The sequence below is a fragment of the Dama dama genome, chromosome 24, assembly GCF_033118175.1.
Source record: "Dama dama isolate Ldn47 chromosome 24, ASM3311817v1, whole genome shotgun sequence".
In the NCBI taxonomy this organism is placed as follows: Eukaryota; Metazoa; Chordata; class Mammalia; order Artiodactyla; family Cervidae; genus Dama; species Dama dama.
The window spans coordinates 19,727,722-19,751,773 of record NC_083704.1 but is presented as its reverse complement, the minus strand read 5'-3'; the positions used below and the strand labels follow the sequence as shown (position 1 = coordinate 19,751,773).

Sequence of the window (24,052 nt, the reverse complement as noted above, 5' to 3'; positions counted from 1 at the left end):
TAAAATGGCATGTTATAATTCAAGCAACTCTGTAAATTTTACCAAACAAAAGAAATTGAAGTTAAATAAGTGCATGCCATATATCACTATTAAATAATTTTTTCCCCCCAAATTAAACAAATGTTGGAAGGTGTGTCAGGCATTGATGTGCATGCCTGATCCTGCTTCCTTAGGGCCTAGGCTGCAGTCTGAGTCAGGCCAGCAAGTTTCCAAGGATGGCAGCTGCACCAGCTGCTCCCTGACATTTGTTAAACCTCTCAAGACCTTTCTCATTAAAAAACATTTTTTTTTCACAATACAGAAATGAGATCTGATTATATTCTGAAGAGCTCAACCACTGCTTGTTGACTCAGGAAGGTATATTTTATGAAATGTGTAGCCAGTGTGTGACAACCCTACTCCCAGCTGAGAAAGCCTGTGTTGACTCATGGGAGCTTGACCCTGATAGCTTGATGTTAAGGCCAGCCCCTTGGTTCTTTCTGCTCCCCATGCCTCTGCAGTTAGGTTCAGGGAGACCCCTGGTAAACATACAGTAAGAATACTTTTGATACCCCCATGTAAGAAAATGATAATCTGTATGAGAAAATATTAAACTTTGTCATTGGTGCTTTCTCAGTGATAAACTATCAATGAATATATTTTTGGTTGCATTTGTTATATTTGCACATGTGCATTTGTGGTTTGTACTTAATGAATATAAGATTCAAATCTTTTTAAAAAAAAAAAATGATGGATTGCTTGCCATGCACTGTGTGGCACGTGGGATCTTAGTTCCCTGACCAGGGATCAAATCCATGACCCCCTGTGTTGGAAGTGTGGAGTCTTAACCACTGGACTGCCAGGCAAGTCCAAAGACTCAGACCTGTCTCATGGAATTGATCAATACTTTCACTGCCGTCTTACATTTCCTAACTACTTAACGTATAAACATATGCATCTTTCTGATAACAAAAATGCTTAAGTGTAGTTTTGTGCAAAATATGTATTTTTTAAAAAATGTTATGTATGTATGTATTTTTGGTTGCTTTGGGTCCTTGTTGCTGTGGGTGGGCTCTCTGTAGTTGCCGCTTGCAGGCTCTAGGGCACGTGGGGTCAGTATTGTGGCACATAGGCTTTGTTGCCCTGAGGCAGGTGGGATATTCCCAGATTAGGGATGGAACCTGTGTCCACTGCAATGGCAGGCAGATTCTTAACCCCTGGACCACCAGGACAGTCCCAAGGGTTTTAAAAGATATACTTTGGATAATCTATTACCTGACAACTTGTACTGAAGTTGTACTGAAGCACTTTGTAGGACCTGAGATGTCCCCCAAGTATTTCCCCCAATAAAACTTCTTGGCTTAATGTTAGTTTGTTAACATCTATGCATGTTTATCTAATTGCGTTTCTGAAGTCTGCCCACTTTTGGAGCAGTTTTTAGTATAGAAAGTGTTGATTCTATAACTTAGTGCTCCTAGTTTATTCATCTGAGCTGTAATGAATAGTATTTATTTCCTTTCATGTGCATATGTACCTTTCCCAGAGGTGAGGAATTAAAGAGGAAAACACAAATGTAAATCACATGGCAATTCAAGAACAAATATAATGTAGATGAGCTCAGGTCTTTGTTCAGCAATTTGAAATGCACTTTGGATAATGGTATGGGATTTACTGGGATGTAGTGTAGAATGTTTTCAAAGCTTGTGGACTGATTCTGATGTGAAGCGCAGGTCTTGGCTCTGCATTTCATTCTCTAAACCTCAGTTTCCTCATCTATAAAATGAGGACAATAGTACCTAATTCAGAAGATTAAAAAAGGAGGATTACATGGGATGCTTCTCTTAGAGCACTTAGTGCAGTATGGGGGCATAATACGTTCTAGACAAACGTGGAGCTCCACTACTCTTATTATTAGGAACATTATCATACTCTCTCATATTAAACTCTAAAATGAAGATTGAGATGGTACAATGGGTGTTAGTCACTCAGTCGTGTCCGACTCTTTGTGACCCCACGGACTGTAGCTCACCAGGCTCCTCTGTCCATGGAATTCTCCAGGCAAGAATACTGGAGTGGGTTGCCATTTCCTTCTCCAGTGGTACAATAATAGTACATATTTCATAGGAGTGGCCATTAAATAGTTAATAATAATTGTGCCCACTTGTATTTAGTATGGGGTCAATAGGTAATCTATACAAATTTTAAAAAGTGAAATATATGTGATGCATTCATTTAACTTTGATAATGGAAAACTAGAAACCTTGACAAGGAATTTGGCTTCTGAAGATAGCTCTTAATTATAAGTTTAGAAATGCTCATAATGGTATGTACATATAATGGCTTAAGAATAATGAAGTTTCTAGAGTTTATAGGAGCTATATAGCACCTGCTTCAGTGCGCAAATAGACATATTAATGTTGATCCTTTTAATTTTGTTAAAGTTTTAGTTATCTTTGACTGTAAGCAGTACTTTAGATAAAGCCACAGTGACAATCTTTTCAGTCTTTTCACTTGAAAGGGTTGTCTTAGGACAGTTTTATTTGCAAACAGTAATACTTAACTCAGACTAACTTGCTAAGTAATTATTTTCTCACATAACTAAGAAGTCAGACTTGTGCTGGTGTCAAATATAGCTGAATTCAGGGGTTTGAATTATGTCCACAGTACTGTGTGTACATGTCCTCCTCACCGTCTCTACTCTGCCTGCATCTGTGCGGCTTTGTTCTCAGAGAGGCTCTTTCTACTGGATTAAGTGGCCCCTGGATGATGATCCTAGGGGAAGAGTGGATGTCTCTTCTGAGAGCTGTTGTAAACTTTTCAGGGAGCACAGTAATTTAATCCTGTTAGGTACCATGTTAGGTACCTGTGTTCCTGGTGCTTCTCAGAACTATAGTGTGATTCGAATGAAAACTCAGTTGTGAGAATAAACACCATATTAAATATTAGTTATGATTCTCAGAGAAACAGAAGGAATAGGATGTATGTGAGTATGTGTGTGTGTTCGTATATGTATGTATATATATAGAGAGAGAGAGAGTGTGAGAGCGCAAAAGAGATTTGTTATAAGGAATTGCCTCACATGATTATGGAGGCCAAGAAGTCCTGAGATCGGCAGTCTTTAAGTGAGGACCCAGACAAACCAATGGTATAGTTCCAGTTTGAGTCTGAAGGCCTGAGAACCAGGAGAGCTGAGTGGGTAAGTGCCAGTCTGAAAGCTGACAGGCTGGAGACTCAGGAAGAGTCAGTGTCTCCATTTAAGTTCAGAAGCAGTAGAAGACCCATGTCCCAGCTCAGGGAAGTGGGGCAGGGGGAGTTCCTTCTGATTCAGTCTTTTTGTTCTGTTTTGGCCTTCAATTGATGAGATGAGGCCCACCCACATTAGGGAGGGTAATCTGTGTTACTCAGTCTACTGAGTTAGTCTCATCTGGAAATACTCCCACTGATGCACTGAGAAGAATCAGTAATGACACGTCAGTAATGAACCCTTCATGGCCTGTGGCCCAGTCACATTGACACATGAAGTTAGCCATCGCCCCAACTATCATAGCTATCACGAATAAACAACTTACTGTGTGAGCTGTGGATATCGAAAAACTGTCACCTCTTGTTACTGTCCATGCTTTGCTTTCTCAAGGGATGAGCTTTGGTTTCAAGTGTTTGGTCAGTGCCTTTTGTATATGGAAGATTATATAATGTGACTTATAGAGAGTTGGTATTTGAGTTAGACTGTGAAACCTGAGAATGATTAGGCAGAAGAGGAATGGATACCCTAGGCTGGAATGGGGTAAGCACAGGCGTGGAAGAGGCAGAGCCTGGGCATTAAGCAGACCAGATTATTTCTAGCAGAAATCTGCATGTGAGTTCTGTGGAATAAGCTTGGGAGAAAATGTCTTCTCTCTTCATCAGCCTATTTATTCACTGATCCTAATTGAATCCATCTTATTTCACAGGCATATTTCTAATAATGACCACGATAGGCACAGCCTCTGCCTTTGTGGAATGTATTGTCTGGTAGAGCCAGATATTTCAGAAATGAGTAATTTTTTTATCTGAAGAGGTTTGTAAATCATGTAAGTCATAAATGCTCACTTAAGTCCACTGTACTGTACCGTGCTCTGTCGTGTCTGATTCTGCGACCCCATGGACTGTAGCCCACCAGGCTCCTCTGTCCATGGGATTTCCCAGGCAAGAATACTGGAGTGGGTGGCCGTTTCCTTCTCCAGGGGATCTTCCCGACCCAGGGATTGAACCTGAGTCTCCTGTGTCTCCTGCATTGGCAGGTAGATCGTTTACCACTATGCTGGGAAGCCCCTTACTTAAATATACATTAAACAAACATGGAAGCCACCTTTCTTAAACTGTGGGTCTGTACCATTTTTATAAATGTGCTTTGGAGCATGTGTTCTTCCTGAAATATTCTGTGTGCTTTTTTTTTTTTTTTTTTTTTTTTAGTTGGAGGCTAATTACTTCACAACATTTCAGTGGGTTTTGTCATACATTGATATGAATCAGCCATGGATTTACACGTATTCCCCATCCCAATCCCCCCTCCCACCTCCCTCTCCACCCGATTCCTCTGGGTCTTCCCAGTGCACCAGGCCAGAGCACTTGTCTCATGCATCCCACCTGGGCTGGTGATCTGTTTCACCATAGATAGTATACATGCTGTTCTTTTGAAATATCCCACCCTCACATTCTCCCACAGAGTTCAAAAGTCTGTTCTGTATTTCTGTGTCTCTTTTTCTGTTTTGCATATAGGGTTATCGTTACCATCTTTCTAAATTCCATATATATGTGTTAGTATGCTGTAATGTTCTTTATCTTTCTGGCTTACTTCACTCTGTATAAGGGGCTCCAGCTTCATCCATCTCATTAGGACTGGTTCAAATGAATTCTTTTTAATGGCTGAGTAATATTCCATGGTGTATATGTACCACAGCTTCCTTATCCATTCATCTGCTGATGGGCATCTAGGTTGCTTCCATGTCCTGGCTATTATAAACAGTGCTGCGATGAACATTGGGGTGCACGTGTCTCTTTCAGATCTGGTTTCCTCAGTGTGTATGCCCAGAAATGGGATTGCTGGGTCATATGGCAGTTCTATTTCCAGTTTTTTAAGGAATCGTCACACTGTTCTGCATAGTGGCTGTACTAGTTTGCATTCCCACCAACAGTGTAAGAGGGTTCCCTTTTCTCCACACCCTCTCCAGCATTTATTGCTTGTAGACTTTTGGATAGCAGCCATCCTGACTGGCGTGTAATGGTACCTCATTGTGGTTTTGATTTGCATTTCTCTAATAATGAGTGATGTTGAGCATCTTTTCATGTGTTTGTTAGGCATGTGTATGTCGTCTTTGGAGAAATGTCTGTTTAGTTCTTTGGCCCATTTTTTGATTGGGTCATTTATTTTTCTGGAATGGAGCTGCAGGAGTTGCTTGTATATTTTTGAGATTAATCCTTTGTCTGTTTCTTCATTTGCTATTATTTTCTCCCAATCTGAGGGCTGTCTTTTCACCTTACTTATAGTTTCCTTTGTAGTGCAAAAGCTTTTAAGTTTCATTAGGTCCCATTTGTTTAGTTTTGCTTTTATTTCCAATATTCTGGGAGGTGGGTCATAGAGGATCTTGCTGTGCTTTATGTCGGAGAGTGTTTTGCCTATGTTCTCCTCTAGGAGTTTTATAGTTTCTGGTCTTACATTTAGATCTTTAATCCATTTTGAGTTTATCTTTGTGTATGGTGTTAGAAAGTGTTCTAGTTTCATTCTTTTACAAGTGGTTGACCAGTTTTCCCAGCACCACTTGTTAAAGAGGTTGTCTTTTTTCCATTGTATATCCTTGCCTCCTTTGTCAAAGATAAGGTGTCCATAGGTTTGTGGATTTATCTCTGGGCTTTCTATTCTGTTCCATTGATCTATATTTCTGTCTTTGTGCCAGTACCATACTGTCTTGATGACTGTGGCTTTGTAGTAGAGTCTGAAGTCAGGCAGGTTGGTTCCTCCAGTTCCATTCTTCTTTCTCAAGATTACTTTGGCTATTTGAAGTTTTTGTATTTCCATACAAATTGTGAAATTCTTTGGTCTAGTTCTGTGAAAAATACCGTTGGTAGCTTGATAGGGATTGCATTGAATCTATAGATTGCTTTGGGTAGAATAGCCATTTTGACAATATTGATTCTTCCAATCCATGAACATGGTATGTTTCTCCATCTGTTTGTGTCCTCTTTGATTTCTTTCATCAGTGTTTTATAGTTTTCTATGTATAGGTCTTTTGTTTCTTTAGGTAGATATACTCCTAAGTATCTTATTCTTTTTGTTGCAATGGTGAATGGTATTGTTTCCTTAATTTCTCTTTCTGTTTTTTCATTGTTAGTATATAGGAATGCAAGGGATTTCTGTGTGTTAATTTTATGTCCTGCAACTTTACTATATTCATTGATTAGCTCTAGTAATTTTCTGGTAGAGAGAGTCTTTAGGGTTTTCTATGTAGAGGATCATGTCATCTGCAAACAGTGAGAGTTTCACTTCTTCTTTTCCTATCTGGATTCCTTTTACTTCTTTTTCTGCTCTGATTGCTGTGGCCAAAACTTCCAACACTATGTTGAGTAGTAGTGGTGAGAGTGGGCACCCTTGTCTTGTTCCTGATTTCAGGGGAAATGCTTTCAATTTTTCACTGTTGAGGGTGATGCTTGCTGTGGGTTTGTCATATATAGCTTTTATTATGTTGAGGTATGTTCCTTCTATTCCTGCTTTCTGGAGAGTTTTAATCATAAATGAGTGTTGAATTTTGTCAAAGGCTTTCTCTGCATCTATTGAGATAATCATATGGTTTTTATCTTTCAATTTGTTAATGTGGTGTATTACATTGATTGATTTAACAAAGGATCATAAGAGACTACTACCAGCAGCTCTATGCCAATAAAATGGGCAACTTGGATGAAATGGACAAATTCTTAGAAAAGTATAACTTTCCAAAACTGAACCAGGAAGAAATAGAAGATCTTAACAGACCCATCACAAGCCAGGAAATCGAAACTGTAATCAAAAATCTTCCAGCAAACAAAAGCCCAGGACCAGATGGCTTCACAGCTGAATTCTACCAAAAATTTAGAGAAGAGCTAACACCTATCTTACTCAAACTCTTCCAGAAAATTGCAGAAGAAGGTAAGCTTCCAAACTCATTCTATGAGGCCACCATCACCCTAATTCCAAAACCAGACAAAGATGCCACAAAAAAAGAAAACTATAGGCCAATATCACTGATGAACATAGATGCAAAAATCCTTAACAAAATTCTAGCAAACAGAATCCAACAACATATTAAAAAAATCATACACCATGACCAAGTGGGCTTTATCCCAGGAATGCAAGGATTCTTTAATATCTGCAAATCAATCAATGTGTGCTTTTGATTTTTCCCCATTTAACTTTTTGAATCTTAGGTTTCTCAACATTATATGCCACAAGGACACTACTTCCTACAGTTTATCTGTTAAGATGGCCCAGAACACTGGATTCCTTTGATCACAGTCTAAATAGTATTCCGTTATGGAGATTTCCATGTCAGGAGCAAGAAAGGGATGTTTTCATCACAACTTTAACTTTGAATATAAGTATTAACTAACAATACAAGAAAATTAAACTCTAAACATTCTATTAGCTTTTCTATCAATGCATAACATGTTAATGGCTTCCCCCATGGCTCAGTCAGTAAAGAATCTGCCTGCAATGCAGGAGACATGGGTTCAATTCCTGGGTTGGGAAGATCCCAACCACTATAATTTGGGACTTCCCTGCTGCTCAGACAAATAATCCGCCTGCCAATGCAAGAGACTCAGGTTCGATCCCAGGGTCAAAAAAAAGATCCCCTGGAGAAGGAAATGGCAACCTACTCCTTAGAATACTTAGTACTCCAAGTATTCTTGCCTGGGAAATTTCATGGAGAGAGGAGCCTGGCGGGCTACAGTCCATGGAATCACAAAGAGTTGGACACAACTGAGTGACTAACACACACAGTGTACAATACTGGACTTAGTCCTTGTCTGAAGACTCCAGGAAAATTCTGCTTCCAGGCTCATTCAGGCTACTGGCAGAATTGTTTCTTGTGGTTTGTATTAGTTTTTCACAGCTGCTGTAACAAATTACCATACAGAGACCGGCTTAAAACAACAGAAATGTTTTCTTTCATGGTTTAGGAGGCCAGAGGTCTGACATTCAAGTGTCAGCAGGGTTCTTTCTTTCAGGGAGACTCTGAGAGAGAATTGATCTGTGGGCATCGTGGGTTTATGACAGTGTCCCTCTGGTCTGCTGTATTCACGTGGCCTTCTCCGCTGTGTGTCAGCTTCGCATTTCCCTCTGCCTCTCTCTCGTAAGGACATCAGTCATTCTATTTAGGGCCTACCCTCCATGCAGGCCCATCTTACCTGGAAATCCTCAACTACATCTGCAAAGACCCAGAGAAGGTCGCATTCGCAGGGCTCAGGACTTGAACATGTCTTCCGGGGGCCGTTGTTTACACAGCTTACACAGTTGCAGGACCAAAGCACCTATTTCTGTGCCACTGCCCGGTATTTTAGCTGCCCGGAACTCTTTCCATGTGGCCCCTCCATCTTTGAATCAGCAGCAGTTTGTCAAATCCCCTTCATGCTTGCCATTTCCCTGACTTCCTCCTTGGCCACCAGCTGGAGAAAACTGTCTGCTTATTGAGCTTGGTAATGTCAGTCACTGGCAGTCTGGATCTTGTGATTAGAATATATTTGTATTCAGATCTCCGTCCTGCCATTGACTTGGTGTGTGTACCCTTACTTCCTCCTCCCTTCCACCTCTTCTGCCCATTTTTTCCCTTTCTTCAAGACAGTTGAGATGCCAGGAGCATAACTGTTACCTGTATGATTAATGAGAAAAGGCTTTTTTTTTTTTCTGAGAAGAAAGATAAACCACATATAGTCAGAAAATTGGCATGATTCTTTTCAGCAGAGACAAGATTTAATTTTAAAGGTTGCTGCAGAAGAAAAAGAGGCAATATTTAATGGAGCTTAATCCCAGAGTGACCTTATTAATTAAAATCGTTACTGCTCAGAAGTTTTATATCAAAGTATTATCAGTGAAATCTTAACACTGAAAGTAGTCTTCTGACTGAACATTTTTTTCTGTCGCTTGTTACATAACGGGAGGGCATTGCTCTTTCAGTATTTAGCTGTAAATGGAACTACATCATCCATTCAGGGAACACATCATTACTCTTTTTAGGGAAGAGGAAATTCTAATATTCATACAAACATAAATAATGTAATTTGAGCTCCCTTGTGTGATCATTCATAGGAGGTTTAAAACGCTTCCTCTCTTCTCGCCCTCCTTTCTTTCTTAATTCATTCAATAAATGATGTCAAGAGACTTCTGTGTCAGTCACTCAGGATATTATGGTGAAAAAGACCGAATCCCTGCCTCTTGGTGCTCTTACAGTCTAGTGGGTGAGACTAAACAAATGAACACATAAGGTGATTTCAGTTCATCGTGAGCGCTGTGAAGAGAAAACCGAATGTGTAAGTAGATAGAGAATGACACCTGCCGTATCAGCAAAGGGTGGTATGGCCATCAAGCTATCAGCTGGTGCAGCCACCCCAGACTGTTCCCTGGGGGGGTTCAGGATGGAGAAAAGAACAGGTCCTTGATAGCTAAGGTGTGTATCAAAGGAATGATTTTAGTAATCCCTGACTCTTGCATCTTCCCATACAGAGGAAAGTGCTAGATTCATTAACGTGAGATGTCTGGTTTTTCTTTAATTAACAGTAATCCTTTGTTCCAATTATCTACCTATTTTTTGTTATAAAAATGCCTGTATATCCTGACTCCTCCCTTTCCTCTTTGTGCAGTCCCTCAGAGCTGTCTGAGAGGCTGCCTCTCAGGTTTAAGTCCCCAGCAAGTCTGCCAAATAAAAGGTGTCTCAAGTTTTAGTTTATGCTTTTTTTCACCCCAGTTGATGAGGGGAATGGAGGGAGAGCTTATTTTATTTGGGTAGCATATCAAGGAAGGCTTTCTGCCAGGTGGAAAGCCATGGGGGAAAATGTGCTATGAAATTTGCCTTTGATAGATTGGAACCACTTTGCCCATATGTTTTTGTTCTATTTTCATATTTTCTTATAGCTTTGAGTGTTTTGTATTGAAAAGAGATCATGCTGATATAAATGTGTCTACAGTGTCTTTATGACAGTAGAGCATTCAGCATTTCTCTCCTGGGTAAAGTGAGTACTGTCTTTTTTTTTTTCCTTCTGTTTTCTAATTCTCTTGTGACCTGTACAATCATCAGGGCTATAATGACTTCATAAATTATTAAGACGTTTTTCAGAATTTCAGAAAGGACTGTATCCTTGACAACTTAGAATTGTATTTCCTTTTAGAAATATGAATTTATAAATGGGTTTTATTGTGGCAACACACTGTAGAGTTTGTCTCTGAAATAATATCCAGCAAAAGTCTTGAATTTCACTACCAAATTTCTGTGTTGGTGGCTCAAAAGACATCCAGATGGTTCTCTGTATTGCATCTTTGTCCTCCTTAACTACAGTATTCTGTGTTAAAACAGGCATGAACTTGACCATATTTGATGGGAATCAGACTATATAGGAGTATTTCATTTTCAGCCTTTCCTTAGATAAACTATTATTTTTTTTGCAGATAATATTCAAATGTTTTTGTACCAAATGAAAGTTCTACTTCTTTCCTTCTACTTAAATCCTTTTATGTTTCTGAGTGTTTACCTAAATCAGTGCATTTAGGTACATAGGTACAGTGATGTTTTTGCTCCCTTGGGGGAACAACCTATGAGAATCTAAATTGGGATAATTTGAGGAGTAAGGATAAATACTCTTACATTCCTCTGAATCAGAATAATTCTAGTGCTCCAGTTTTTTGGATAGTATTTTGTAAACCTTGAATATTACTTTTTTGAAGTCTTTTTTTTTGGAGCCTTTTGGGCCTTTATAATTAAAATTTGTTGATTTTATCCAAGAAGCCAGACATTAGGGCATACTATCTGAAATTATATTTAATACTTATTTTGAAGTCTTACCTTTCTTTCACTTAAAAAATTTAATATATATATATCTATATATCTTCCCACCATTTGTTTATTTCTCCATCCACTTATGTGTCCAGGTTACTGCTGATATACTTGAGTATCTCTGCTTTCATACAAGACAAGAGAGTATTGCATAGAACTCAGGTCATGTAAAGACACAAGACTGGAAAGTCTTAGGATATAAACTCATTCATAAAATTTTTTGACTCAGTTCATAAAATTTTGGAGTTGACTCAGGATATCACCTAGTACAAAGTTTGGAAGATCCTGTACAGAAAATGCCAAGAAGAGTTGGTTATCTACCCCTTTCTCATAGCAGTCCAGGGTAAGTTCTGAGCCTTCTCTCAGGGTAGATTTCACTTCCATGTTTTGATGTTTGGCAGTTTTCTCTTTCTCTAACCCTACACATCTCTTTCTTTTAAGCTGTTTAAGCCTGGAATTCACCCTGCATTGTTACAAATGCATTTTAACATACTGCCTTCCTCATAGCTTTCCCTTGCTCAGAGACATTGAAACCTTCAGAATGCAGAAAATAATATTAACAGTTCTTACCCAGCCATTCAAGATTCTCAGTGTTTTACCTCCTGCCTCCCATTTCGTGTTAACATCTGCCTCTTCCACTAATGGTTTCTCCATTCCTAATGAGATTTACTTAATACTTTCTGAAATTTCCTCCTTGCAGCCTGTTTCTTCCTCCAGACATCATTCTGTGAATATCTATATCTATACTTATATAATACTTATATAACTTATATAATGTATTGAATGTCTACACCTACGTTTATAAATGTTTTAAAATCATTGAACAGTTTCTGGTTAGTAAGTATCTGGGAGTTCCCCAGTGTTTCACTTTATATTTACTGCTACGCCATTTTCAGGACTATGTCTTTGGGTGTGTACTGATTTCCTTTTGTTGAATCTCTAGAGGTGGAACCACTGTGTTAAAAATTACATACATTCATCATGTTTGAGCAGATTTTTCCAAAGATAGCGAACGGTGTATATGACCAGTTTCCCTTTATGAAACTGCCTATTTTTCTGTACTCTTACTAGCTTCAGCTTGCATTCCTTCTGATACTCATGATGTTGACCAACCCCCCATGTTTGTTGGCCATTTATATTATTCTTAGGTGGGTTTTGTCCTCCCCTCCCCCAATGTGGGATTGTTATTGGTTTGCAAATAGCTCTTTATATATTAAGAATGTATAAAATATATCAAAATTCTGTAAATTTCCCTAATTGATTTGTTTATGGTGATTTTGTCATTGAGAAATACTTACTGCTTTAAAACTTGAAAGCTGTGAAATTTTTGGGTTCATTTCTCATTTGTTGTCATGCGGTGGAGGCCTTCTCACTCATGAATTTGTGAATGTTTACTCATTTTAGTACTTCAGCAAAGTTAAAAATTTTTTACTTGAATTTTTAATTTATTGATGATATATTTTCATAAGATATGGCCTGACTGTTCTGTCTTCCTTTCTGTGATGACTCTTGCTTGTCCAGTATTGGATCACCTTTCTTTCCTTTTAATTTGTGTCTGTTTTTGATCCCACCCTACACTTAACTGTTCTAGTGGCTTCGTAAAGTGCTTTAGCTTTTCATTTAGCAGGCTCTTCCTCATTGTATGCCTTGAAGTCCCTTGGATATTCTGGAACCACTCTTTTCTCCCAAATTCTCCACTGACACGTGAAATGTGAGTTCGGGGTTTAATTCCAGCATAGTGGACTTCTTTATAACCTTGTGCCTCCCATTTGCCTCAATCAAATAGGCCCTTCTTTCCACTTGGCCAGTTCTTTGGTTACACTCCCAGAATAACGTCTCACAATAATCCATAGTTATTTAGCTAGTCTGTTTAAATGTTCTGCTAGCCTGTCTCACTGGACACGGTTTCTCCAGACACTTAACAAGGTAGGGAAGAGTCTGTCCCTTAAATCCCCAAATGTGATTTTAAAAGCTTTCTCTCCTCTTAGAGAATTTGATATGAATGGCTTCCCCCCCTGTTTTCTAACTCTTTGAGACCTAGCAAAGACTCCTTATCTGGGGAGGATCCTAGAAGTAAAAGAGTGAGCCTGGTCTTGGGTTTCTATATGGACAGCATGCTTTTATGTCGGTAACAATCTCAGTCTCTGGCTCATGGCTCTCAGAGTGCTCCTCTCCAGCCCCCGGCCATCCAGATGGGCCATTCCTCACTGGTCACTCTCCTTTATAGCCATTTCAGGAGTCTGGATTATCATTGTTTTTCTTTTGTTAGTTTTTGTTTTTTCTGACAAGTGTCATTCAAAGGAGTGCAAGATCCATTTACTATCGGCTCAGTTGCTTTATCTCTCTTGTGAAGACAAGCTTAATATATCAGCATTTTGGGGGCTAATTTTTGCTGGCTATTACAAACCTATCTTTGATTAAACTAAAATATATTCAGCATGTCAATATTTGTGTTCTGAACAGATCCATTATTTGTTTTACCCTTCTTTTCCAAGGGGAGAAAAACAGCAACATTCTTGGGGAAAATGGTCATGCATAGGCTGGTACAAGCTTCATCCTTCTCTCCTATTTCAAGGTTAGATAACGTCAGACAACCTCAGCACATTTGTATTGTATTTCAGACAGTGAAAGTTTCAAAGGTGTTTTGTTTTTAAATGTAAGCTTTACATGTTCTCGTTAAGTCCATTTAAAAATATTTCATATTTTTCAGTCCTCTTGAGATTGTTTTCTCTATTATATTTCTATTTGTCTGTTTATCCTCCTATACGTTCTGTACCAGCACATGAGTTACATCACATGGGAAGCTTTTTAAAATTCATAAGTTTGTAGTCCTTTCCTCAGTGATTCCAGTAAGTCTGGGAGCAGGGATGGGGTGGGGCTGTCCAGAGTAACTGAGTGACTCATAAGTTTCTCACCCTCTAGTCAGTTGAAAGTCTCTGGCTGATGATTTCCAAATACTAGTAACCAGTAGAAGAGCTCATTCTTCTCTTACCTCTGACTCTACTGCCGCACTCTATAAACTCAGCAGTGCCTCTGTTTCCCTTTTAAGTATGTGTGCTATGAAGGCTTTGCTTAGCAGGTGGGGGCATGGTTCAAATCCTGCATATAATGAAGAAACTGGTGCTTGACTGCCTTGTGGAAGAGTAGTTCTGAGGCTTTGGAATATTCTTGCCAGATAAGAGAGTCTCTGTACTCCTGGGGCCTTGAGCCATGCCAGATATTTCTGGATAACAGTGTGAATTACAGTGGGGCATTTTGACTGTGACTCCCGAAGGGGCTGGAGACAGAGGTCAGTCACTAAGGTACTCTGTGCCTGAGGAACTGACCCCTAATAACACCCTGCATGCCGGTGCTTTCCTGGCTGCGAGTACTTCACATATGCTCCCACACATTGCTGCTGGGAGGACTGAGCCCTGTCCACACAGCTCCTCTGGGAGAGGACGACGAGAAGCTTGTGCCTGGTCCCCCTGGACTCTACCCTATGTCTTTCATCTTTGCTGATTTTAACCAGTTATCCTTTCTCTGTAAGAAACCGTACTTAGGAATACAGCAACTTTTCTGAGTCCTGTGAGTCCACCTAGCAAATCACTGAACCTAAAGCTAGGCTTGGGTGTCACCAATTTAGGATAAGAGCTTTTTATTTCATAAAACTATTAGAGAAAGGGATAATGCTGTGTTGTTCCTGTTTTGAAAAAATTCTGAATTGTAAGCTTTACAGATACTTTTTTTTCACCTCCAAAAATGTTCCCTGATTTTTGTTTTTTTCATATGATAGAATGTCTTACTCTCATCAATTTGAATTTTTTTTTCCATTCTTAATATTACTTATACTTGGTTTTTCTGTATTTCTTTTAACATTCTCTTACTGTTTTATTTATGATTTTATCATGAACAATTAGTGTTTTGTCTTCTGTCTTTATCATACATGGGCAGATTGCTAAAATTTAAAAATATTTCACAAGAAAAATTACTAAAATATGGTAGTTTCTGACTCCTTAAACAGAGCAGTCTGCCCAATTTAACATTTCCGTGATTCACTGCCCCCATATTGAACATTATGGTGTATAATGGGCTCTCAGGTCCCACTGGGGACTGAGCGCCTGCTTCCTCTGTGTTAAATGCTCCCTGAACTGCTCTCTGCTAGGAGTTCTTGGGTTTGCTTTCTTTCGTGTTTCCTATGCTTTCAAACTGCACTTCTTTAATTCTCGGGTTGCCTTTCTGTAATAGTCCCTTTCCTCCCTTTAGTTGGCTCTTTTTGTTTTTAATCATTGTGGGCTCAGAGGCTGTATAAGTAAGCTTATTATGCAATGATTTCCAAAATGAGAGTAAATAGGCTCTGAGTAAGAGCCTGGGGCCCTGTTCTCTAGATGATAAAGCTTTCGCTCCACATCATGGAATTTTAAATACACATTTTGGATTTTTGGAGATGTTTTGCTTCCTTGTTAGTTGTTTTGGAGAGTTATAAAGTTGATGGGTTAGTCTGTCTATTTCTTCATTCATTCAGTGCTTATTAACTGAGCGTCTGCATGGAGCTGTTTACTGCATAGCTCAACCTTAGTAGGTCAGACACAATGTTTAGTCCAACTCTTTTTCTGTTAATAGCAAATAACATGCGTGCACAGCCTGACTTTGTTGTAGAAACTTCTGATGATGGTATTTTGAATTTTATGATCTGTGGTAATACTTTTCATTTTAGGTTCTAAGGTATAAATAAGCATGCAATGCAGAAAACAGTTGACATAGCAGGCCTGAGACTGCTCTTCTGAGAAAGGTCTACTTGCAGGGTTGGCCATTGGCTGCCATCTTGGAGCTAGGCTCCCAGAGAGCTGCCAGTCAATGTTTAGCTAAAGAGGGTGTGTAGTCCACTGTGTCTCAGACTGTCTGTGCAGATGGTATGGTTTATGCCAGATGCCTGCTTCCATTTGGGAAGTCTAGGACTTTGATACATGTTAGGTTGCCTATGTGATCCAAGTCTATGCCCCAACCAGTAATGTTGAAGAAGCTGAAGTTAAACGGTTTTATGATGACCTGCAAGACCTTCTAGAACTAACATCCAAGAAAGATGTCCTTTTTATCATGGGGGACTGGAATGCAAAAAGTAGGACGTCAGCAGATACCTGTAGTAACAGGAAATTTGGCCTTGGAATACAAAATGAGGCAGGGCAAAGGCTGTCAGAGTTTTGCCAAGAAAATGCACTGGTCATAGCAAACACCCTCTTCCAGCAACACAAGAGATGACTCTACACATGGACATCACCAGATGGTCGATATTGAAATCAGATTGATTATATTCTTTGCAGCCAAAGATGGAGAAGCTCTATAGAGTCAGCAAAAACAAGACTGGGAGCTGACTGTGGCTCAGATCATGAAATCCTTATTGGAAAATTCAGACTTAAATTGAAGAACGTAGGGAAAACCACTCAGTCATTCAGGTATGACCTAAATCAAATCCCTTATGATTATACAGTGGAAGTGAAAAACAGATTCAAGGGATTAGATCTGACAGAGTGCCTGATGAACTATGGACAGAGGTTCATGACACTGTACAGGAGGCAGTGACCAAGACCATCCCCAAGAAAAATAAATGCAAAAAGGTAAAATGGTTTTCTGAGGAGGCCTTACAAATAGCTGAGAAGAGAAGCGCGAGGCAAAGGAAAAAAGGAAAAATTTCTTTGTTCCAAAGAATAGCACGGAGAGATAAGAAAGCCTTCCTCAGTGATCAGTGCAAAGAAATAGAGGAAAACAATAGAATGGGAAAGACTAGAGATCTCTTCAAGAAAATTAGAGATACCAAGGGAACATTTCATGCAAAGATGGGCTCAATAAACGACAGAAATGGGATGGACCTAACAGAAGCAGAAGATATTAAAAAGAGGTGGCAAGAATACACAGAAGAACTATACAAAGAAGATCTTCATGGCCCAGATAACCACAGTGGTGTGATCACTCACCTAGAGCCAGACACCCTGGAATGAGAAGTCAAGTTGACTTTAGGAAGCATCACTGTGAACAAAGCTAGTGGAGGTGATGGAATTCCAGCTGAGCTATTTCAAATCCTAAAAGATGGTGCTGTGAAAGTGCTATACTCAGTATGCCAGCAAGTTTGGAAAACTCAGCAGTGACCACAGGACTGGAAAAGGTCAGTTTTCATTCCAATCCCAAAGAAAGGCAACGTCAAAGAATGTTTAAACTACCACACAAATGCACTCATCTCATCTTACACGCTAGCGAAGTCATGCTCAAAATTCTCCAAGCTAGGCTTCAACAGTACATGCACTGAGAACTTCCAGATGTACAAGCTGAATTTAGAAAAGGCAGAGGAACCAGTGATCAAATTGCCATTGAATCTGTTGGATCATCGAAAAAGAAAGAGAGTTCCAGAAAAACATCTGCTTTATTGATTACACCAAAACTTTTGACTGTGTGGATTGAATAAACTGTGGAAAACTCTTAAAGTGATGGGACTACCACACTACCTTACTTGCCTGCTGAGAAATCTGTATGCAGGGCAAGAAGCAACAGTTAGAACTGGACATGGAACAACGGACTGGCTCCAAATTGGGAAGGGAGTATGTCAAGGCTGTATATTGTCATCCTGTTTATCTAACTCATATGCAGAGTACATGATGTGAAGTGCTGGGCTGGATGAAGCACAAGCTGGAGTCAAGATTGCCGGGAGAAATATCAATAACCTCACATATACAGATGACCCCACCCTTATGGCAGAAAGCGAAGAAGAACTAGAGAGCCTCTTGATGAAAGTGAAAGAGGAGAGTGAAAAACCTGGCTTAAAACTCAACATTCAAAGAACAGAAATCATGGCATCTAGTCCCATCACTTCATGGCAAATAGATGGGGAAACAAGGGAAACAGAGACTTTATTTTCTTGGGCTCCAAAATCACTGCAGATGATGACTGCAACCATGAAATTAAAAGACAGTTCCTTGGAAGAGAAGCTATGACCAACGTAGACAGCATATTAGAAAGCAGAGATATTACTTTGCCAACAAAGGTCCGTCTAGTCAAAGCTATGGTTTTTCCAGTAGTTATGTGTGGATGTGGGTGTTGGACCATGAAGAAAGCTGAGCACTGAAAAATTGTTGCTTTTGAACTGTGGTGTGGTAGAAGACTCTTGAGAGTGCCTTGGAGTGCAAGGAGATCAAACCAGTCATTCCTAAAGAAAATCAGTCCTGAATATTCATTGGAAGAACTGATGCTGGATTTCCAATACTTTGGCCACCTGATGTAAAGAACTGGCTTATTGGAAAAGATGCTGCTGCTGGGAAGGATTGAAGGCAGGAGGAGAAGAGGACGACCGAGGTTGAGATGATTGAATGGCATCACCGACTCAGTGGACATGAGTTTGAGCAAGCTCCAGGAGTTGGTGATGGACAGGGAAGCCTGATATGCTGCAGTCTATGGCATTACAAAGAGTCGGACTTGACTAAGCAACTGAACTGAGGTTCCCTGTGTGACCAGCCCCATGCAATAAATACCTTGGTCCCATGAGCCTGTAATGGACTTCCTTGGGTGCTAGCATCACACATACGTGCAGCAGTTTTCTGGCTGGGAGAAAGAGCATGCTGTGTGACCCCTTGTGGAAGGGAGAGAGGATAAGGAAGCTTGCATGTGGAATCTTCCAGCTCCACCCGTGTCTGTCTCCCTTATGATTCTGCTCTGTGCCTTTGTTGTACTAAGTCTATACTATGAGTACAACCATACATGGGTCTCATGAGTCCTCTAGAATCTCTGAATGTGAGGTAGTTTGCCACACCTAACACGAATGCTAAAGTTTCTGAGTCTCTTACTGTGAGGGTAGCCTGTACTGATCATTTTAGCTGAATTGTCTCACTGAATCTTCCCAGCACCCATGCTCTGTGTGGTAGGCCGGTGTCATCACCTCCACTAGCAAGTGCAGGTCCTGTAGCTCATGCATTTATTTCAGTATCTGCTTTTTTTTTGAAACATGTTTGAAACTCATGGGACATTGTTTCTGTTGATCAGAGGAAACTTACAGTGAGAAAAGCGCTGAGTGTTTTTTAATCATGTTGTCCTTTCAGGTATGAACACATCTTCACGGAGCCGGACCCTGTGCCAGCATATGCTCTGAAGCTGCTGGTTGCCATGACTGAACACAACCCAACTTTTACCAGGTACTGTTACTTCAGACTTTGATTTCTTTGTTTCTCATCTATGAAGTGAATTTTATGTGTTCTGAAAATGTTAAAGATGATGAGATTATACAAGAATCGAGTTTAAGTTACCAAAGTGATAAATTTTCATGTTTTATGACTTGTAATATCTGTGATCTATGGTGTTTTGGATTATATTCTCATATTTTTATTCTTTGCTGGAGTTTGCATATTGTGGAATCCATAATGCTCTAAGATTATAAATTCTTCGAAGAGAAAATACTAACACATGTACTTTTTAAAAAGTCAGTTGTCACCTCATTGTACTGAACAAGTTATTTATTAAGTCCCTGTCATATTTATTGACTATAACTTTTCAACTATTTTAAGTTGACATACTTTTCATTGAGTGGTTGAAAGCTTTTTGCCTTTATGGAAGACACCACCTGTGATGACACCAAATTAGTTGCTAGAGCAGCGGCAACTGCTTCAGTCTTGCAAGCAAGAACTGGTCAAAGAGCACCCAGGTCTGTAGAAGGGCAGGAGAAGAGTTGTTGCTTTCAAAGAAGAACACTGATTTTGATTGTGTGGGTTATGTGGGTGATGTCTGACCCTGTGGGTTTGGATCCTGCACCTGTAGAGCTGTCCTTCAGTCTTTCTTAAAGAACTAAATCACACAGTTGCAACCTGGATTTCAGCTAGTCTGCTGTTTACCAGTTCTGCATAGTGGTGGTGATGTTTTTGTTCAGTCGCTCAGTCTTGTCTGACCCTCTGTGACCCCATGTACTGTAGCACACCAGGTTTCTCTTTCCTTCACCGTCTCCCAGAATTTGCTCAAATTCATGTCCATTGAGTCGGCGGTGTCATCCAACCATTTCATCCTCTGTTGCTCCCTTCTCCTGCCCTCAGTCTTTTCCAGCATCAGGGTCTTTTTCTGATGAGTCGGTTCTTCTCATCAGGTGGTCAGAGTATTGGAGCTTCAGCATCTATCCTTCCAATGAATATTCAGGGTTGATTTCCTTTAGGATTGACTTGTTTGATCTCCTTGTTGTCCAAGGGACTCTCAAGAGTCTTCTCCAACAGCACAGTTCAAAAACATCAGTTCTTTGGTGCTCAGCCTTCTTTATAGTCCAACACCCACATTTGTACATAGTGATGAGCTACCATTAATGCTGGACAAGAAAGGCTCTTTGTAGAGTATCCATATTGAGTGGCAGTCTGAACCAAGGCAACCTTTGCAGGGGGTGTGCCATGCCTGGCATGCACCTTGACCCAGTCACAGGTCAGCCACAGCGCTGGGGCGGTTGCAGCTCTCAGGCTTGTGTCCTGTGGGTGGCCGTGTTCATTTCCAGAGAGTGACATATAAATGTGACCATGTAGTCTGGGTGTCACATTGCAAAAGAACTTGGAGAACACTTAAGTAACCCTTTTATATCCTCGGCAGTTCTTAATCCTGTGTTTCTGTAGCCTTTCAAAACTCTGTCCAGTGAGTCTTCCAAAATTTCTGATTTAGAAGGCATCATTCTTTCTTCCTACAGAAGAAATTTAAGTCTGAAGAGTGAATCTGTGTTAGAAATTAAAGCCAAATTCAGATAGTTGTTTCTTTCCTGGACCTTCCGTACCAAGTGGTAAAATTACGTACTAATTTTATCCCTTCATTAGATTGAATGGATTGTATTTCCTTTTTTTTAAGTTGTCTCTTGCTCATTCATGAGACATGTTTTCGAGACTACTTCCTCTTCTTGCCAATTCTTTATTAAATGCATCTAACTTTTCATGTTGAGGGTAAAAAGTCTAGTGAGGTAGAAACAGATAATTGATGACCTAAAATCTTTTTATTTTAAAATGATTAGACCCTAGGTTTAGAAGTCGGTTTATTCTTTTGAAAAAAGATTTACAACCAGAATTCAGTGGATTAATTTTTATAAACTTTTTTGTTTGTTTTCCTTGCATAATTAATATTTGAGTATCTTGTCTTTGTATTAAATTCCAATAATATAACCAAGAGGTACTCTGGGCTTCCTTATTCCCCACCACTGATACACAAATCTTTGCCAGGGCTAATAGTTATTATTTTGGTGGGTGTCCTTCTTGAACTTTTGAGGGGCTATTTAAATTCAGTGTGAATATACTGAGATAGCTTCTCTTTCTGGTGGTCAAATTTTAAACAATCATAGATAGTATCATTGGGTATGTGTTTTACTGAAATTTGCTTTTTCATATATCAAAATCATTTGAAGATCTTTTTATATCAGTATTTATTCACACTTTGGCAATCTTTGCCAATTTACGGATGGAAATGGGATTTTGTTTTATTTTGCTTTTACTTATCTACTGATAATCTGTAACCTCTTAATATTTATTCACTATAATTAAATTGTGAAAAGTGCATAGCTTTCAACCTCCAGTTCTACTTCTAAGTATCTATTCTAGAGAAAAATGCATATATGTGCAAAGATTTCAGCCTAAGCAAGTAAGTTTTAAAATGAGAACAATGATTTTAACATTAAATTATGTTACAGTTATAATAAACACAACTGTGTAACAGTTTGACAGGGCAAGATTCATTTTGAATATTGTTCTACACAAATATCCTAAAAATTTTGTAAACTGAAATTTATCACCCCCAAACCTCATTTAATAATCACTTTTCCCTTTTGTAGGGTCTCTTTCTGTATTCACTATTCTCCTCTGTTTGCCTTTTCTCTTGAAACAAGATATAAAAATAAGTGCTGTCCCATGTTGATTTTGACTGAGGCTCCACAGATCAAGAGCAAACCATTAAAGGCCTATTACCACCCACCTGCTCTCTCCCTCTCCCCACATCTTTCTAAATGGAGGTCCTAGATCCTATGGGTCCTAGCAACCTGTGTGCATCTTGCAAAAATCTGTTCATACACCTTGATGTGGGGGTGGGGGAAAGAAAGTTTTTATTTCCCTAACTAGATTTTCTTTCTTTTTTCCCCAAAAAATGATTTTTCAATCCAACATTTTGAAATGGGTAATAAATTTCTACTTGGGGAAAAGATACAATATGCCAAGAAGAGCAGTTCCTTCCTCTGTCCCGCATGTCCTTTCCTCATCTTCTTATTATATCCTGTGTGGTTTGACTACTTTTATTCATTTTAGGTTCGAAGGCAAACTAATAGCACTGTGTATTGTCTCATTTCTCCCTTTCACACACAAATAGCATATTATGTATGTTTTTCTACCCTATGACTTTTTCCCCAATTTTGTTTCTATATGGATGCATAGAGAGCTTCCACATTGTGTTTTACAGTTATAAAGCCTTCCATTGTATGGATGTGGCATGCTTCACCTCATTGATGTCTAATAGATAGATGTGGGTTGTTCCACATTGTTTGCTCTATCAACCCTTTGATAGACAATGACAATTGTCTATGAACAGACAATTCATAAACAATAATCTTATTCATGCATCATTTTTTAGTATGCATGTACATCTTACAGGGTAAATCTCTAGCTATGATATTTGTGTATCAAAAAATAAATGCACTTAAAATTTTTTTTTCTTAAGATTTGGCCACATTGCCCTATATGCGTCCTGTGTGTGTACATTCAGTCATATCCAACTCTTTGCCACCCCATGGACTGTAGCCCGCCAGGCTCCTCTGTCCATGGCACTTTCCAGGCAAGAATACTGGAGTGGGTTGTCATTTCCTCCTCCAGGGGATTTTCCTGACCCAGGGATTGAACTCGTGTCTCTTGCATCTCTTGCATTGGCAGGCCGATTCTTTACCAGCTGAGCCACTGGGGAAGCCCCTGCCCTATGTGGAGATTTTACCATTTTGCATCTTCAGAGGATATGTTTGAGGATGCCTGGTTCCCTACAACCCTGCCATCAGAACTCGTTGTTAAATTTTGGAATGTGCCAGTGTGGTGAGATAGATTATTCCCTGGTAATTTTCATTTGCATTTTCCTTTTCATGAGTGAAGTTGAGTATTTCTTTATATGGTTGAGGCCCATTTGTATTCTGCTTTTTGCTCGTGCTCCTTGCCATCAGTTCTTGGTCTTGGCGATGCCATTCTTCAAAGGGAAACTTCCTGCCTGGCTGTCCATTGCACAAATACACTACAGTCTGCTAATCCAGTTTTACTTTTAACAATGTCTGCACTGTTCCTATTTTTTTTTTTTTTTTTTTTTTGCTGTCGTGAGTAGCATGACCATGAGTATTACTTTATGTGCTCCTTGGTGGATCTGTGTATGTGTCTCCATTGAGTATTCATTCTAGAGTGGAAGTACTGGCTCACAGAACTTGTGCTTACACAGATCCAGTAGATATCACCAAGCAGTTTTCCTTATTGGTTGTACCAATTTACATTCCTACTAGCATTGGTCAAGAGGTCTGGTTGTCACACAAGCTTTAAAAATTTTTTTAAAGTCAGGTTTTATTGAAGTATAAGTTTCTATACGGTAAAACACATGCATTTTAGGTATGCAGGTCTCTGAGTTTTGAGAAACATACTCAACTGTGGAATTATCATCATGATCAAGATCGAGTATTTCCATCATTCCAAAATATTCACTTATGCCCCTTGGACTGTTGTTAGCTGATGAAGATTCTGCTTGTGTGGAGAATAATATGACCAGACTGACTTTATGTTTCATTTTAATTTTTTTCCCATTTATACAGAATTTCAGTACAAGTAAACTTTTTTTTTTCCATTTATTTTTATTAGTTGGAGGCTAATTACTTTACAATATTGTAGTGGTTTTTGCCATACATTGACATGAATCATTTGAATCAGTTCTAATGAGATGGATGAAACTGGAGCCCATTATACAGAGTGAAGTAAGCCAGAAAGATAAAGACCAATACAGTATACTAACGCATATATATGGAATTTAGAAAGATGGTAACGATA

General features: G+C 39.3%; 1 protein-coding gene across 4 annotated transcripts in view; it reads left to right on the top strand.

Moving 5' to 3' along the window:
* ULK4 (unc-51 like kinase 4) overlaps positions 1–24,052 on the top strand; it is a 524,814-nt gene that overhangs the window by 194,268 nt on the left and 306,494 nt on the right. For all 4 annotated transcript variants that reach the window (XM_061127855.1, XM_061127853.1, XM_061127854.1 and 1 more), the window contains one exon: positions 19,094–19,186. In XM_061127855.1, the coding sequence (XP_060983838.1) occupies positions 19,094–19,186 (93 nt within the window). The remainder of the gene's footprint in view (positions 1–19,093; positions 19,187–24,052) is intronic.